General features: G+C 51.4%; 1 protein-coding gene across 8 annotated transcripts; it reads left to right on the forward strand.

Moving 5' to 3' along the window:
* Nucleotides 1-2,199: 2,199 nt before the first annotated feature.
* Nucleotides 2,200-8,159, forward strand: Glyctk (glycerate kinase). Of its 8 annotated transcripts, none has more exons than XM_023706432.1 (6): nucleotides 2,200-2,278; nucleotides 3,228-3,297; nucleotides 4,689-5,103; nucleotides 5,292-5,443; nucleotides 6,083-6,258; nucleotides 6,959-8,159. In XM_023706432.1, the coding sequence occupies exons 3-6, from the start codon at nucleotides 4,727-4,729 to the stop codon at nucleotides 7,823-7,825; spliced, it is 1,572 nt and encodes a 523-aa protein (XP_023562200.1). In that variant the 5' UTR covers nucleotides 2,200-2,278; nucleotides 3,228-3,297; nucleotides 4,689-4,726; the 3' UTR covers nucleotides 7,826-8,159. The 8 variants fall into 8 exon arrangements, with proteins under 8 accessions (XP_023562200.1, XP_023562202.1, XP_023562201.1 ...); XM_023706433.1 differs by lacking the exon at nucleotides 3,228-3,297 and adding an exon at nucleotides 4,009-4,215 and having other exon boundaries at nucleotides 2,232-2,278; XM_023706429.1 differs by lacking the exon at nucleotides 3,228-3,297 and adding an exon at nucleotides 4,009-4,215 and having other exon boundaries at nucleotides 2,232-2,278; nucleotides 4,692-5,103.
* The last annotated feature ends 5,102 nt before the right edge of the window (nucleotides 8,160-13,261 follow it).

Here is a 13,261-nt window from a genome sequence, read left to right on the forward strand (position 1 = left end):
CTTAGTGACTTAAACCATCAAATTCTATTTTCTACATTCAGTGCATGCCCATTGTAGAGTGGCAGAGTGGCTCTTCCTATCAGTCACTCAGGGCCTCAGATTGGCAGAGAAGATGCTGGATGCAAACACAACAATGCTTAGGAACATCTCACATGGACAACTAAGCACTTCACTTAGAAATGACCCCCATTACTTCCGCTTACAACTCATTGGACAGAATTAGTCACATAACTCCACTGAATCACAAGGGTCCAGGAAGCATAATCCTCCCACGGCTCTGAAAAGAACTACTCGTTTAGTGAAAACCTATCAACAATGACTTCTAGTTTCTACCACTTGAGGATGGAGGACAATAGGACAAATGTCAACAGAAAAGTGGGCATAATGACCTCTGCCCTATGGATAAACATCTCAGTGTCCTCAGGGATCCGAAATCTCAAATGGCTGAGCATTAACTGTGACCAGTTTTTACAACAAATAGGATTTAATAGGGGCATTCCACAGCAGAAAGCCTATTCCTCTAAATTTTCATTATTCACTGTCCCTTGAACTTCATGAGAGATTTAGAGTTCTAGAGATTCCTGTGATTCATCATTATTAGTGCAGATGAGTGCTGCTATTGCTACCTTCCTTGGTCACTGATCACCAAACATTACCTGGACAGTCTGCTCCTGCGCTATAAAAGGAAACATTTAAATTAAGGTTTAACTGGAATAAATCAATTCTGTAAACCCTTCCTTACCTCTGTTGCCACCTTCCCTTTAGCTAGCTTGAATAATGGTAAGCTTATATTCTACATGCAATCAAATAACCTTTTTCAACATTTTTTTACTCATAGCCTAGCATTTCAAAAAAGTAATATGCATGTAGCCTTACCATCATCATCATCATTGTAGTACTGGGGATTGAACCCATGGTCTCACCTTCCTGAGTAGCCGAGATTAAGGGCATCTGCCACTGTTCCTGACCTATTAGGTTTCTGTTTTCCAGACAAGGTCTCTATGTGTAGTTCAGGTTGGTGGCCCAGACTTGCCTCCAATTTGTGACGTTCCTACTTCAGCCTTGCTTGGGCAGGAATTCCATGCCCAGATCATACTTTTAATACTGACACTGGTTTGTCTTCCTTCTACTGCTGGGGATTGAACCTAGTGCCTTGCTCATTCTTGGTAGGCACTCTATCACCAAGCTACATCCCAATTCTTTTTAAAATTTATTTTGAGCCAGGCATGGTGGCACATGCCTGCAATCCCAGCATTTGGGCGGCTAAGGCAGGAAGATGACCATGAATTCAAGGCCAGGTACTGAGGAAATATCTGTTGAACAATGTTAGAATGAATAAATGCATGGATGAAGTTAGTGTAGAATAAAGGAAAAACTATGAAATTCTGAGTATTTATATGGTATCCAACATTAAAAGGGAGAAACCCTTCTAAAGGTGCCTGTTTTTATGATAAAGTAGAGAATCATTTGGTAGAAGGAATAAAATGCTGTTTTAACAAGAAAACCCTAGGGAAAGGTGTGTGTGTGTGTGTGTGTGTGTGTGTGTGTTGATAGCTCATGACAAGAACAAAGGTTAGTTTGGAGACCTATGAATAGATGTGGCAACCAGTCAGTAAGTGGGGAGAGATGCTTTAAAGAGACCGTTAAGGATTCTGTTCTTTTCTCATCTCCATTAGTAATAAGTGACCTCTTGTGGTTTGAGAGTCTGGTCAGGATTTATGAATCAAGCTCTGCTCAAGGCGGGGTCAGGGTGAGAGCAGGTGTAATTTGGAAGGCCACCTTTGCTCGTTTACAAGGACCATTGATCAGAAATCTCTTGCTGAAGGCTGTATTTGGCAGGCTATGAGGAGAGGGAAATACCAGTAAGTTGTAGGACTACAGCCACAGGAAAAGTGAGGATGATTTAATATGTTCCTTGTGGGAAGACAGTGGCTCTCAATCCGTTCGTGTAGCCATTTGTCTACCGGCATCACCGGGGGGACGCTCCGGACTGTACTTAACGACTGATCCTACAGGATGAAGGGCGGGATCACTGCAATCTGGTGAGAAGGGAAGGATTGTTGCAAGCCAGGGAGAATCCAAAGCAGAGATGACATAACTGAAGACCGAAGGAGGCTCTTACCAGGTCTTAGGCGGGTCAGTAGAGACCCAGCGCCGTAACAACTGCACACTCCGCGCGGACGCCCCACCCGTCCCACTCGGCTTCTGGACCTCGCCCCGCCCACAGCGCGTCCTTCCGGTGCCCTCCCAGGAAGCCGCAGCCACAAGACGCAGGGCGGTAAGCGTGACCTACGAAGGCCCGTGCGGCCTTCCAAAGCCATCCCTCTCTAGCGACGGCGGGCTCGGGGGTGCGGCAGGGAGGACCCTTATTTTTCCCGTCACCTAGCCTTATGCCGCAACCACCTCCCTCGCGAGGGCAGAGGATGACGTCATTTCTGGTTCACGTAAAGGTAGGTGACAGCCGGAAGTGACGTCATCGCACTAGGCTCAGGGGAGGAGTCACGCCTGGGCTTCTGGGTGTTTGAGCCTTTCGTCTTGGGCATTTTGGTAGCGTTGGCGGGTTCAGCAAGTGAAGGATGCTGGGTGTCTAGTTTAATTTGAATTTCAGATAAGCAGTAAATAATTCTTACATATATTCCAAATATTGTACGGGACATATTCATATTAAAAATTACTTATCTGCAAGTCAAATTGAACCGAACTTTATGTATTTTTATCTGGCTGTCTTATTCTTAAGAATCCTTCTGTCCTGCACTCGGGGATTTAGTCGCAGAGCTGGACTCCTGTAGCGTAGGCCTTTGTCAGAAGTATGTATAGAATTCCCCTTGGCTGTAAAAATCAAATGTTTTAGGTACCAGCATGCTTTTAGCTCCAGACCTGCCTGGCAAGCTCCAGGGATCCCCCTGGCGAAAGCGTGGTACATTTTCAGTCTCCGTGGCAGTGGCCCCCGTGTTTCCTTTCACAACAGGAATCAGGCAGGGCTAATATTTTATAGGAAGTCTGAGAACCAGGCTGGTAAAACAGCCGGGGTCTGGAAGGTGCCATACTCCTTGTGTGAGGGATAAAGTAGCGTTCAGGGTTCTCTTAAGCCTGAGCGTGTCAGAAGGCAGTGCATCAGTCTTTTTTGTTTTTTGGTATTACTTGGGATTGAACTCTGGGACCTGGGCACTAAGCTACATTCCTAGACCTTTTAAGTATTTTTATTTTGAGCCAACTTCTATGAACAGCTAAGTTGAGCCTGGGTTCAAACCAGTGATCCTTCTGCCTGAGCCTCCCACAGTACTGGATGACAGATGTGTGCCACCAAACCTGTCTGTCTCTGTCTCTGTCTCTGTCTCTGTCTCTCTCTCTCTCTCTCTCTCTCTCTCTCTCTCTCTCTCTCTCTCTCTCTCATTGCTAGGGAGTGATCCAGGGCCTCCAGCATGCTAGATAATTGTGCTTATCACTGAGTCTCAGCCCCTCTGAGTTTAATCCTGAAAACAAACAAATAGTAGATGTCTTTTTATGAGAAAGAGCCTCTTTTTGGCCTTAATGTATCTAAATCCCTCTAGAGCTTCCTGACCTTCACCCGAAGTCTACCCTAGCTTTTTGTCTGCCCAGTGGGTAAAATGACCATTTGGGCTGAGTTACAGGAGCCTGGCCTTTGCCTGTTCTAGCCACTGGGCTCACACCACTTTGTGTGGTATAACTCAGGACTTACTGTGCTGTTTCAGAGCCAGAAGGGGTGTACTTGGCAGGATTGGGTCTAGCTAGCTATGTGGGTAGAAGGGCACCTTTTCCTGTCCTGTAGATTGGGCCCCATAGCACAGGGCCTCATGTGGGACAGTCTTTGCTGCTACTCCTGACTTTTATTTTATTTATTTTGTAGGACTGGGGATTGAACGCAGAGCCTGTGCACTGAGCTAGATCCCCAGACCCTCTCTTTGTATTTTTTTACTTTGAAACAAGTTCCGGCTGAATCCTTACGTTGGCCAGACTGGCCTTAAATTTGTAATCCTTCTTCCTCAGCTTCCTAAAGTGCTGGGATTTTAGATGTGAGCTTCCTTACTCAGCTCACATCTATTCCGGATTTGTACTGGCACTCTTGCTGGACTAAGAGATCTGGGATTCCTCAGATTCTGTCCTCTGCGATGAGCCTGTACCCTTGCCACACAGACCCAGCATTCCCAGGTTTCCCAGCCTAGTCCCAGGAGCTAATGAAAGAGCAGACTGGAGGTGAGTAGGCTTGAGGTCAGCTGGTGGGGCAATCAGTAGCCCCCTGGCAGCAGAAGTGGTAAAGAGGCGAGGCATGAGTGCCAGCAAGGGCATTGCCCTTGGTGGAGCTGAGAAGTGTAAGAGGTGGAAAAGGGGCGGAGCCAGAGCCTGCTGGTGGGAATTGCTCCCTTTGTGAATGATTAACTCTCAGCCAAAGAGGTGACTTAGGAGGAGGGGCCAGGAACTTTGGACTTGGGGCATGAGTATCCAGAAGGCCAGCGAGCGATCTGCAGAAGAGGAGTACTTGCTAGGTGGTGGGACTGGGCTCCAAGGACTGGAGTGATATCAGGTAGAGTGTGCTTTAGGAAGTCTGTTTGACCCATCAGATGGCTGTTCTTGCAGGCGGCCATGGGGTCTACAAGCCCGCAGGCCTTCGCGGGATGGCCATAGGAGGCGTTCTGCTCCTGGTCTCACTTGTGCTTTCTTCTCCCAAGCAGCCATGGGTACGTGGTGATGCTGAGAGCACAGGGGCATGGCTGCAGCCCTGCAGGTTCTGCCCTGTCTGTTCCGAGCCCCCTCACGTCCACTCTTCTGGGGGCACCCCGTGGCCCGGCTGGCCAGTGGCATGGCCTTATCAGAGCAGGCGCGACAGCTGTTTGAGAGTGCCGTGGGTGCTGTGCAGCCAGGCCCCATGCTGCAAAGGGCACTGTCCTTGGATCCTGATGGCAAACAGCTGAAGGTGCGGGACCGGAGCTTCCAGCTGCAGCAAAACCTGTACCTTGTGGGCTTCGGCAAAGCTGTACTGGGCATGGCAGCCGCAGCGGAGGAGCTACTGGGCCATCATCTTGTGCAGGGTGTCATCAGCGTTCCCAAGGGGATCCGTGCTGCTATGGAGCGTGCTGGCAAGCAGTAAGGAGCCATGGGGGGCTGCTCCCTACTGTCCTGGATTGTCCTTTCCTCATCAGCTGTCCTTTTCTCCTGGGCTGGTCTGGCCCTAGAAGGAGTTCAGGGAACATCCTTCACATATACAGCTGAAAAATCAGGTGGGAGGACAGGGGCCCACCACATCTCTTTCTCTGGGTTTCTTTCCTCCTCAGGGAGCTACTGCTGAAGCCACACAGCTGTATCAAGGTGTTTGAAGGTGCCGAGGACAACTTACCAGACCGTGATGCACTGCGGGCTGCGCTGGCCATCCGGCACCTGGCTGAGGGTCTCACAGCTGATGACCTGCTGCTTGTGCTTATCTCAGGTTTGGGTGCCAGATTGGCTCAGGACAGATGACAGGGCTGTGTTCCAAGTCCGTGAGAAATTGATCGGGGCCCACAGAGTCACACAGGGTAAAGTGGGGAGAAATGAGGCAGTGGAGACTGGATGGTGCCTGCTAGGGAGCTTTGGGCCAGTCTGTCTTCCCCTCAGCTGTGGGTGTTCACCCCCTACCGACCACGTTGGGCGATGCTGAGAGGGCACAAAGGGAAGGCACACCTGACGCCGGCCTCTAAGGCAGGGCCTAGCACCTTAATAGAAGCCGTGGAAAATGTTTCTCTAATGCTGCTCTCTGTACCACTGTCACCCAGGGTGACAGAACCCAGTCTCCAGTCCTCAGGGAGCCCTCTCCTTGGCATTCTGCTTTTTTCTTTGCTGTTTTGCATGTTCCAAGCTCTTCATGGATGGTTAGCTCGTCTGGTGCTGGCAGGGACCTCATGGGTGCCCCATGGCTGGGGTACCCTCTGGTGGCCCAGGCATAGCGACTGTGCACACACTAACATGTCCACATGGGGGCACCCTGATCCCACTCTCTCAGCTCATTTTCTTCACAGGCATGTCCGCTGCTGCCTGGTTTCTTGGGTTGGGAGATCCCCTCTGTCTGACTCCCTTACTGACTATGCAGGTGGAGGCTCAGCCCTGTTGCCTGCTCCTATTCCCCCTGTCACACTGGAGGAGAAACTGATGCTCACCAAGCTGCTGGCGGCCCGAGGAGCTACCATCCAGGAGCTCAACACCATCCGAAAAGCCCTGTCTCAGCTCAAGGGTGGAGGGTTGGCCCAGGCTGCCTACCCTGCCCAGGTATGTGAGACTTTTCTTCCTCAGGCAGCACTGGGTTCTCCACATGTGACAGACAGGGAGGTGATATTAGCATGTAAGATGGCAGGGGCTGCCAGGTATGGGGGTCACACAGCCGGGCTAGGGACAGTCCCTGGAAGGGGCCCTGGGGAGAGAGGGGAGGGTGTCCTCAGGGCCAGGTGTTCTGCAGTCCTCCCTGAGAGTTGTTAAAAGTGGGCAGGGAGGCTGGACATGGTGGCACATCCCTGTGATTTCAGCATTCTAGGAGGCTGAGGCAGGAGGCTCTCAAGTTCAAGTCTAGCCTAGGCAGCTTAGTGAGACTCTGTCTCCAAATAAAATATAAAAAAGGGCTGGGGACATAGCTCACTGTTCAATTCCTAGTACTGTTAAAGAAGGAGGAGGGGGGGGGGGACTGGTGAGATGGTTGGGGCTGGTGAGATGGCTCAGTGGTCTAAAGCACCTACTTAGAACAAACTTAGCAAAGCACAGGGACTGCGGTTCAATCCCCCAGCACCACATGCCAGCCAGCCCTGCCCCCTGGTGGGCTGAGCTGGCCACACACACACACACACACACAAATAAAAAAAAAAAAAAAAAAAAAAGGAGGGGGAGGAGGGGGAAGAGGAAAAGAAACAAGCCAGTTTGTCCTGTGCACTGTGGGGTGAGAAGGTGGGATTGAGCCTGGTGCTGTGGCCCTTTTCAGGTGGTGAGCCTGATCCTGTCAGATGTGGTGGGGAACCCTGTGGATATGATTGCCAGCGGCCCCACTGTGGCCAGCGCCCACAATGTGCAAGACTGCTTGAACGTCCTCAATCTCTACGGACTTCGTGCTGCTCTGCCACGTTCCATAAAGACTGTGCTTGCTCAAGCTGACTCTGACCCCCGTGGGCCACACACCTGTGGTCATGTCCTCAATGTGATCATTGGCTCTAACGTGCTGGCACTGGCAGAGGCTCAGAGGCAGGCCCAGCTGCTGGGCTACCGGGCTGTGGTGCTGAGTGCGGCCATACAGGGCGATGTGAAAAGGGTGGCTCAGTTCTATGGGACGCTAGCCCACGTGGCTGGAGCCCACCTGGCTCCATCCACAGCTGGGCCCTCTGTGGAGGAGAATGCAAAACTCCGTGAGCTTGCAGCTGAGCTCCAGCTCACAGACCTGCAGTTGGAGGAGGTGCTGGCAGCTGTAGCGGAGGCTAAGGGCCCAGTGTGCCTACTGGCTGGTGGGGAGCCCACAGTGCAGCTGCAGGGCTCAGGCAAGGGTGGCCGGAACCAAGAGTTGGCCTTGCGTGTTGGAGCAGAGCTGGCAAGGTGGCCCCTGGGGTCTGTTGATGTACTGTTTTTGAGTGGTGGCTCTGATGGGCTGGATGGGCCCACTGATGCCGCTGGGGCCTGGGTCATGCCTGGCCTCACCAGCCAGGCTGCTGCTGAGGGGTTGGATGTGACCACTTTCCTAGCCCAAAATGACTCGTACACCTTCTTCTGCCGCCTGCATGGTGGAACACACCAGCTGTACACAGGAATGACAGGTACCAATGTCATGGACATCCATCTCCTGTTGCTGTGGCCTCAGTGATGAAATAGGTCCAGAAAAGGCCAGAAAGATGAGAGTGGGGCCCTAGGACCTGGTCATGTCTTTGGGCTCCTCTCCTCCTCAGCTCTGGCTTCTTGGCTGGCCCTCCCACCTCCCACCTCCCACCTCTCTGTTCTGTGTTCATTCCCCACAGTGAGGTTTGTAGATGGGAACTTTCCTGCACCTTTGCTTTATGCCATGGAAGCAGGCAGTCCTGAAGTCCAGGACAAGCCTGTTGGCCAGTTCTACCCTGTGCCATCTCCTGGACCAGCCCTTCAGCCTGTTGCTTCTATGGAGTGAATCTAGAAGTACTGTAAATAAAAAGGACCACATTGGGTTTTCTGTACCTCTTTCCTTGGTGTACAGACTTGCAGGGAGCTGCTGGGGAGGGGAGTGTTGTCTGTCTGTAGCCATGGTGCTAGAACCCAACAGGAATTTCCTGTGTCCCTCAGCTGGGCACACACGGCTCATGTCATACAAATGGGAGGCTGTGTTTACCTCTTTGGATCCTGGTTTCCAATAGTCTCAGTCTCAATGTGGGCAAGCAGAGACAGGCCTAAAGACTGCCACCAGCCAACCATGACCTCGAGCAGCATCCTTGGCACAGCCTCTCCAACTTTCTGTATGCTGACACCCCTTCTGTATTTGGGTAGCCCTTAGCTTTAGTTGAACTGCACTCTATTCTACTTCTTAGCCCTCTGCTAAGAGCTTCTTTATCCAGGAGCTTCTCTATCCCACAAGCCACTAGACCTTGTTTTCCTGTTGCCAGCTCCATGCTCCTAGGCTGAACATCACCAGGTCCTTCAGCTAACTCTGGGACACAGTTCAGAGCTGGTGCCAGCCCTTCAGTGGGGTCTTCAAGCACTGCAACAGTACAGTGCTTCAGAGCAGTGAAGGGGTCCTTCTGTTAGAGCTGGTGAGAAGAGCAGCAAGTGAGAGCAGAATGCCCCCTTGGGCTGGCTGGCAGTCTGAGTTGGAGGAGGTGCCACCAACCTGGCTCACTTCAGATTGTCTCGCTCAGACGCATAGCCCTCCGCTGGCTATCCTCGCCGTGCGCCACGGCTCCAATCCCTATATGAGTGAGCAGTAGAATCACATAGGAATAAAAAGCCATAGAGAACAGCGAGGCTGGGGCTGCTCCTGCGGACCACAGGAGGATGCAGGGTGCTCTAGGCCAGGGCTGGTGTGGCTTCTTGGGAAGATCCTCCTTTCCCCAGTTGGGTTCTGCACAATCTAGTTAGCAGGGGTTCATGATGTGGGACTTGGTTCATGCAAAGCAGGCTGTGGGGATCAGGAGGGAGGCGAGTAAGGTGAACTAAACTTGGGGCCAGGTGGGTTGAGAGAAGGGAGAGCTTGTGCCACTTTTCTTTCTGTCAGCAGTGACCTTGACCAGAATTTCAGGCAAGGGTGGCTGGAACCAATCAGTACCTCACACATGAGTACATGTGCTCTGGTGGTCTACCCATCTTTTGAGATGTGCCCTCCCAGCCTCAGCCCTCACCCTCAGGAATTCATTGGCACAGGATGCCAAGTTACAGGCAAGGCAGGGCAGGAGGGCTGCCTTCAGCATGTGTGTGCTTATGGGAGCACAGGATGCTGGTGTTGGCATGGTGGTTGTGGAGGGCATCTGTAATGGGCAGGCACGCTAGGTTGCTGGTGGAGCACATGGCATCGTCTACAGCTGCTGAGGGCTTTGCATGTGTGAAGGCTCATGCTGGAAGCTCCTTTTGGCCTACCTTGGACCCTTTCCTATAACTGCATTGCTATGGGGCAGCCCCAGTTGGCCCCATAGAGGCATACAGTTTGGGGGCTTATCCCATTGTATTTGCCCACTCTGGCCTCTGAAATAACAAAATAGATATTTTTGGTGAGTGTAAATGATAGATGCATCCCTACACTGTGCATACTCAATCATTACTTGCTCCACAAAAGTTAATTATGAATCATTACGGTCCTTCCCTCCTTTCACTTTTGGCTTTTGGCTTTCTTGGCTCAGATTCTTTCTGCCCTTGTACCTATTTCATCTCTATACCCTGAATCTTTTGCCACAGGGCGTGCCCAGCCCCATGTCCACTTCAGCCTTCACAGGCCCTCCATTCTCAGTACTTTGCATGGGCTGAATAGTGCAGAGCTCTGTGGGGACACTTTACCCACACCACTTTGTCTTACAGCTGGAGAGATAGAGAAGGTGGTTAATGGGCTGCACAGCAAGCCAGCCACAGGCCCAGAATGAGAACCTGGTTAGGACTTGGCTTCTCCTCCTCTGCCACGCTCTAGGGTACAGGCTCTCTGGGGCTCATCCAGAGCCACAAGATATATTTTGACCTGCAAGGACTGCAGGATGGTCCCCTGGTCATACTTGGCTTCTCTAGAGATCCAAAAATCAGATTCATCAGCCTCTGCTTGGCTTGGCCGAGCAGTTCCATATTGATTTCGTTTGACACCATGTGCAATTGAATGGTGGGGTTCTACATAAAGATGTGTGTCTGCAGCCACATGCATGTCTGTGTGTGTAGGCATGGGTACATGTGTAGCAGTGTGTGTGTGTGTGTGTGTGTGTGTGTGTGTGTGTGTGTGTGTGTGTTGCTGCCCAGGACTAGTTACTGAGCAGCCCTTTGTCAAAGGAGGCCTGTAGGCTGGCAGAGACTGGTTGGCAAAGGAACTTGTGTTCTTGCCAGAAGGAGTTAGTTAACTCCATTCTGATAGCGGTGGCAAGTCCCAAGTCCCATGAAGCTTTTGTCAAGGCACGATGCCATCAGTGTGTTTCAGGACTTTGATGCTGAGGGTACCTTACTACAGGGGTGGTGATATAGGAGTAGGGGGTGGCAAAGCTGGCTGGGAACATGTGACCTGTCAAGTACAAGATACTAGGACAGTGCCAAAGAATTCCCAGGACCCCATGTGTGGAACTTCTCATAGGTTCCCGCGAGAGGAGGACGACATATATGACACAGCCTGAGGAGCCCACTACCGTGATCCTCACAGTATCAAGTTGGCGTCGCAGAGCATGCTTTAATCTTGCTTTTGTCCTTTCCTCTCTTTGGTCAGCCTAAGCTTTTCCTACTGAGTTAGTTTCTTCCCTCATCCCTATACCCCTCACTTTTCTAAGAAACTTCTGGAACTGTTTTTGGCTTGTCTTACCCAATTCGTTGTTCGAGGTAAGAAGGACCTGGAATATATTTAATTGGTGAGCCATTTATGAAGGAAGTACTTGACACCAGTGAGGGATGAAACCTCGTGAAGGTCACAGGTGGAGAGATATGGATTACATTGCTCCAAGAGCCTACTCTACTTCCCTTCTAAACCCTAGCCTTCAGCTAGTCTGGGTGCCTTTTTTTTTTTTTTTGCAGAACCGGGAATTGAACTCAGGGCCTTGTGCTTGCCAGGCAAGCACTTATTCTATTGAGCCATCTCCCCGGCCTTTTTTTTTTTTTTTAATGTATTTAGTACAGGGTCTACAGGGTCTCATTACACAGATCAGACTTATAGTGATCCTCCTGTTTTCAGCCTCCCAAGCACTGGGATTACAGGCGCACACCACCACACCCAGTCTCAATAGCTGTCTCAGCTCACCCTGGGGGCAGGGCCAGCGTGATACAGTCCCTGAGTCTGCCTAAGCAGGCACTTTTATCCGCTGAGCTATCTGGCCAGCTCTGGGTGACCTTTTAGAGAGGTATTATAACCTTATTTTTTTGGTACTGGGGATTGAACTCAGGACCTCGCACTTGCCAGGCAGGCATCTATGCTGCTGAGTTATCTCCCCAGCCCTGGGTGACCTTTTAGATGCCCACTTTGGAACAAAGTCTGGTAGCCCTGGCTCAAATAACTCTAGGGGTAACAGCCTTTCTGGTTCTGGGAATGCCATTGGGAGCTTGAGGAGAGAAAGAGCATCTGGTGGATATTTTAAAGTATGTAGAGTCTCGAGACACATGTAGGATCTTACTGAGCTGGTAGTTAAGAAGCCTGGAAAGAGTACTGGAGAGGTAGTTAGGTCTTAGGTCCTTGTCCTGGCTCTGCCACTTTCCTTTCTCCCAGCCTCAATTTTCTCCTCTGGCTAATGGGAACAACATCCCCTGCCCACTGTTTTTTTGTTTTTGTTTTTTGTTTTTTGAGGGATTGAACTCAGGCCCTTGCACTTGCCAGGCAAGCACTTATTCTACTGAGCCATCTCCCCGGTCCCCTGCCTACTGTTTTGCAGAGGGGTCTGTAGCAGGTGGATCTCTGCAAAAGCTCTGTTTACATGGGAAGCTCAGGGAAAGGGAGAAAGAAAGGAGAAGTATTGGTGTCTTCCAAGGAGAACTGCAGGAAAATCTTGGCTCAGAGGAACCCAGCTTGTTGCCAGGGCCAGGGTTAGAGCCAGCTGGGTGGTGGTGTTCACTGAGGCTGAGTGAGCAACTCACTGCCCTCTGGCTTTGGGCTGACACAACCAGGGAGTATTGTTCCTGTTTTTTTTCCCCCCAATGTTGAGGATTGAACCCAGGACCTTATACATGCTAGGCAAGTGCTGTACCATGGCTCTTGGGTATTTAGTCTTTAATGGCCAGGAGGATGCATGGTCTATAGTAGCAGTCGAGGATGGATGGGCATTTTCACTGGAGTTAGAACAAGCTGACCCAGCCTGGAAAAACATCACCTCATACCTGAAGAAAGTTGGGCAGCCTGCTGCCCTCTGGATCTGAATCCTGTGTCAGGGACACAATGAGGCCCAGACTGGAGAGATGAAGAACTGACCTGGCCCCAGACTGAGAATCCCTAGCTGAGAGGATCTGGTGTGTGCATGGGCTTGGGGACAATGACATCTCCTGGGTAGTGGGAAGCCAATGACCTAGGCAGGCTGCCATGCGAGGTGGAGCTGGCCCTGTAGTGAGCTGTGCCCAGCCCAAGCAGGGTGGCCTTTCTCCCAGCATCGGGGCTGACTTCTGGTCAAACCCCTCCCTAGGTCACCACTACAGCCAGTTCTGAGGCTTTGCTCATTCAATTTTCCTGGCTCAGGACGGTAGTGGCAGGAGGGGTTGGGCCAGGGATGGACATTTGGCTCTGCTCCAGCTCTTGTGGACCGATCTGTGTGATGCTGCACCAGAGGGCTAGGGGTTGTAGAAGTGGAGTGGCTGCTGCTATGCTCAAATGAAGGGGTTCTGCCAAGGGCGAGAGAGGGTCAGCCCTTGGAAACACGTGCTTTAGCTGCGGGGTCCTTAGAGCAACCATTGCCCTTAGCAGCTCCGCCTTGTGGGGTCACGCCCACCACCAGGATCAGACCACCACCGGCTCCTGGGGCTGCCCTGCCCAAGAAGCCTGGCATCAGTCCCTAGGATGGACCCACAGAGAATATCTTCTCTGGTGTCCCCGCACTCCCAGCCTATGGGCCCTCCTCTGGCAGAGCTCTTAAGGGAGTGAGGCTTCTCAGTTCTGATCCCAACCAGCCTTGTCTCCACACCTAGA

The sequence above is a fragment of the Octodon degus genome, unplaced genomic scaffold (genome assembly GCF_000260255.1).
Source record: "Octodon degus isolate 3935 unplaced genomic scaffold, OctDeg1.0 scaffold00008, whole genome shotgun sequence".
NCBI lineage: Eukaryota > Metazoa > Chordata > Mammalia > Rodentia > Octodontidae > Octodon > Octodon degus.

Bases quoted from the DNA above. Each gene is read 5' to 3' on its own strand.
- Glyctk (XM_023706432.1), top strand. From the start codon at position 4,727: ATGGCTGCAGCCCTGCAGGTTCTGCCCTGTCTGTTCCGAGCCCCCTCA. The intron at 5,104-5,291 runs GTAAGGAGCCAT...TTTCCTCCTCAG, and splicing joins ATGGAGCGTGCTGGCAAGCA to GGAGCTACTGCTGAAGCCAC. The intron at 6,259-6,958 runs GTATGTGAGACT...GGCCCTTTTCAG, and splicing joins AGGCTGCCTACCCTGCCCAG to GTGGTGAGCCTGATCCTGTC.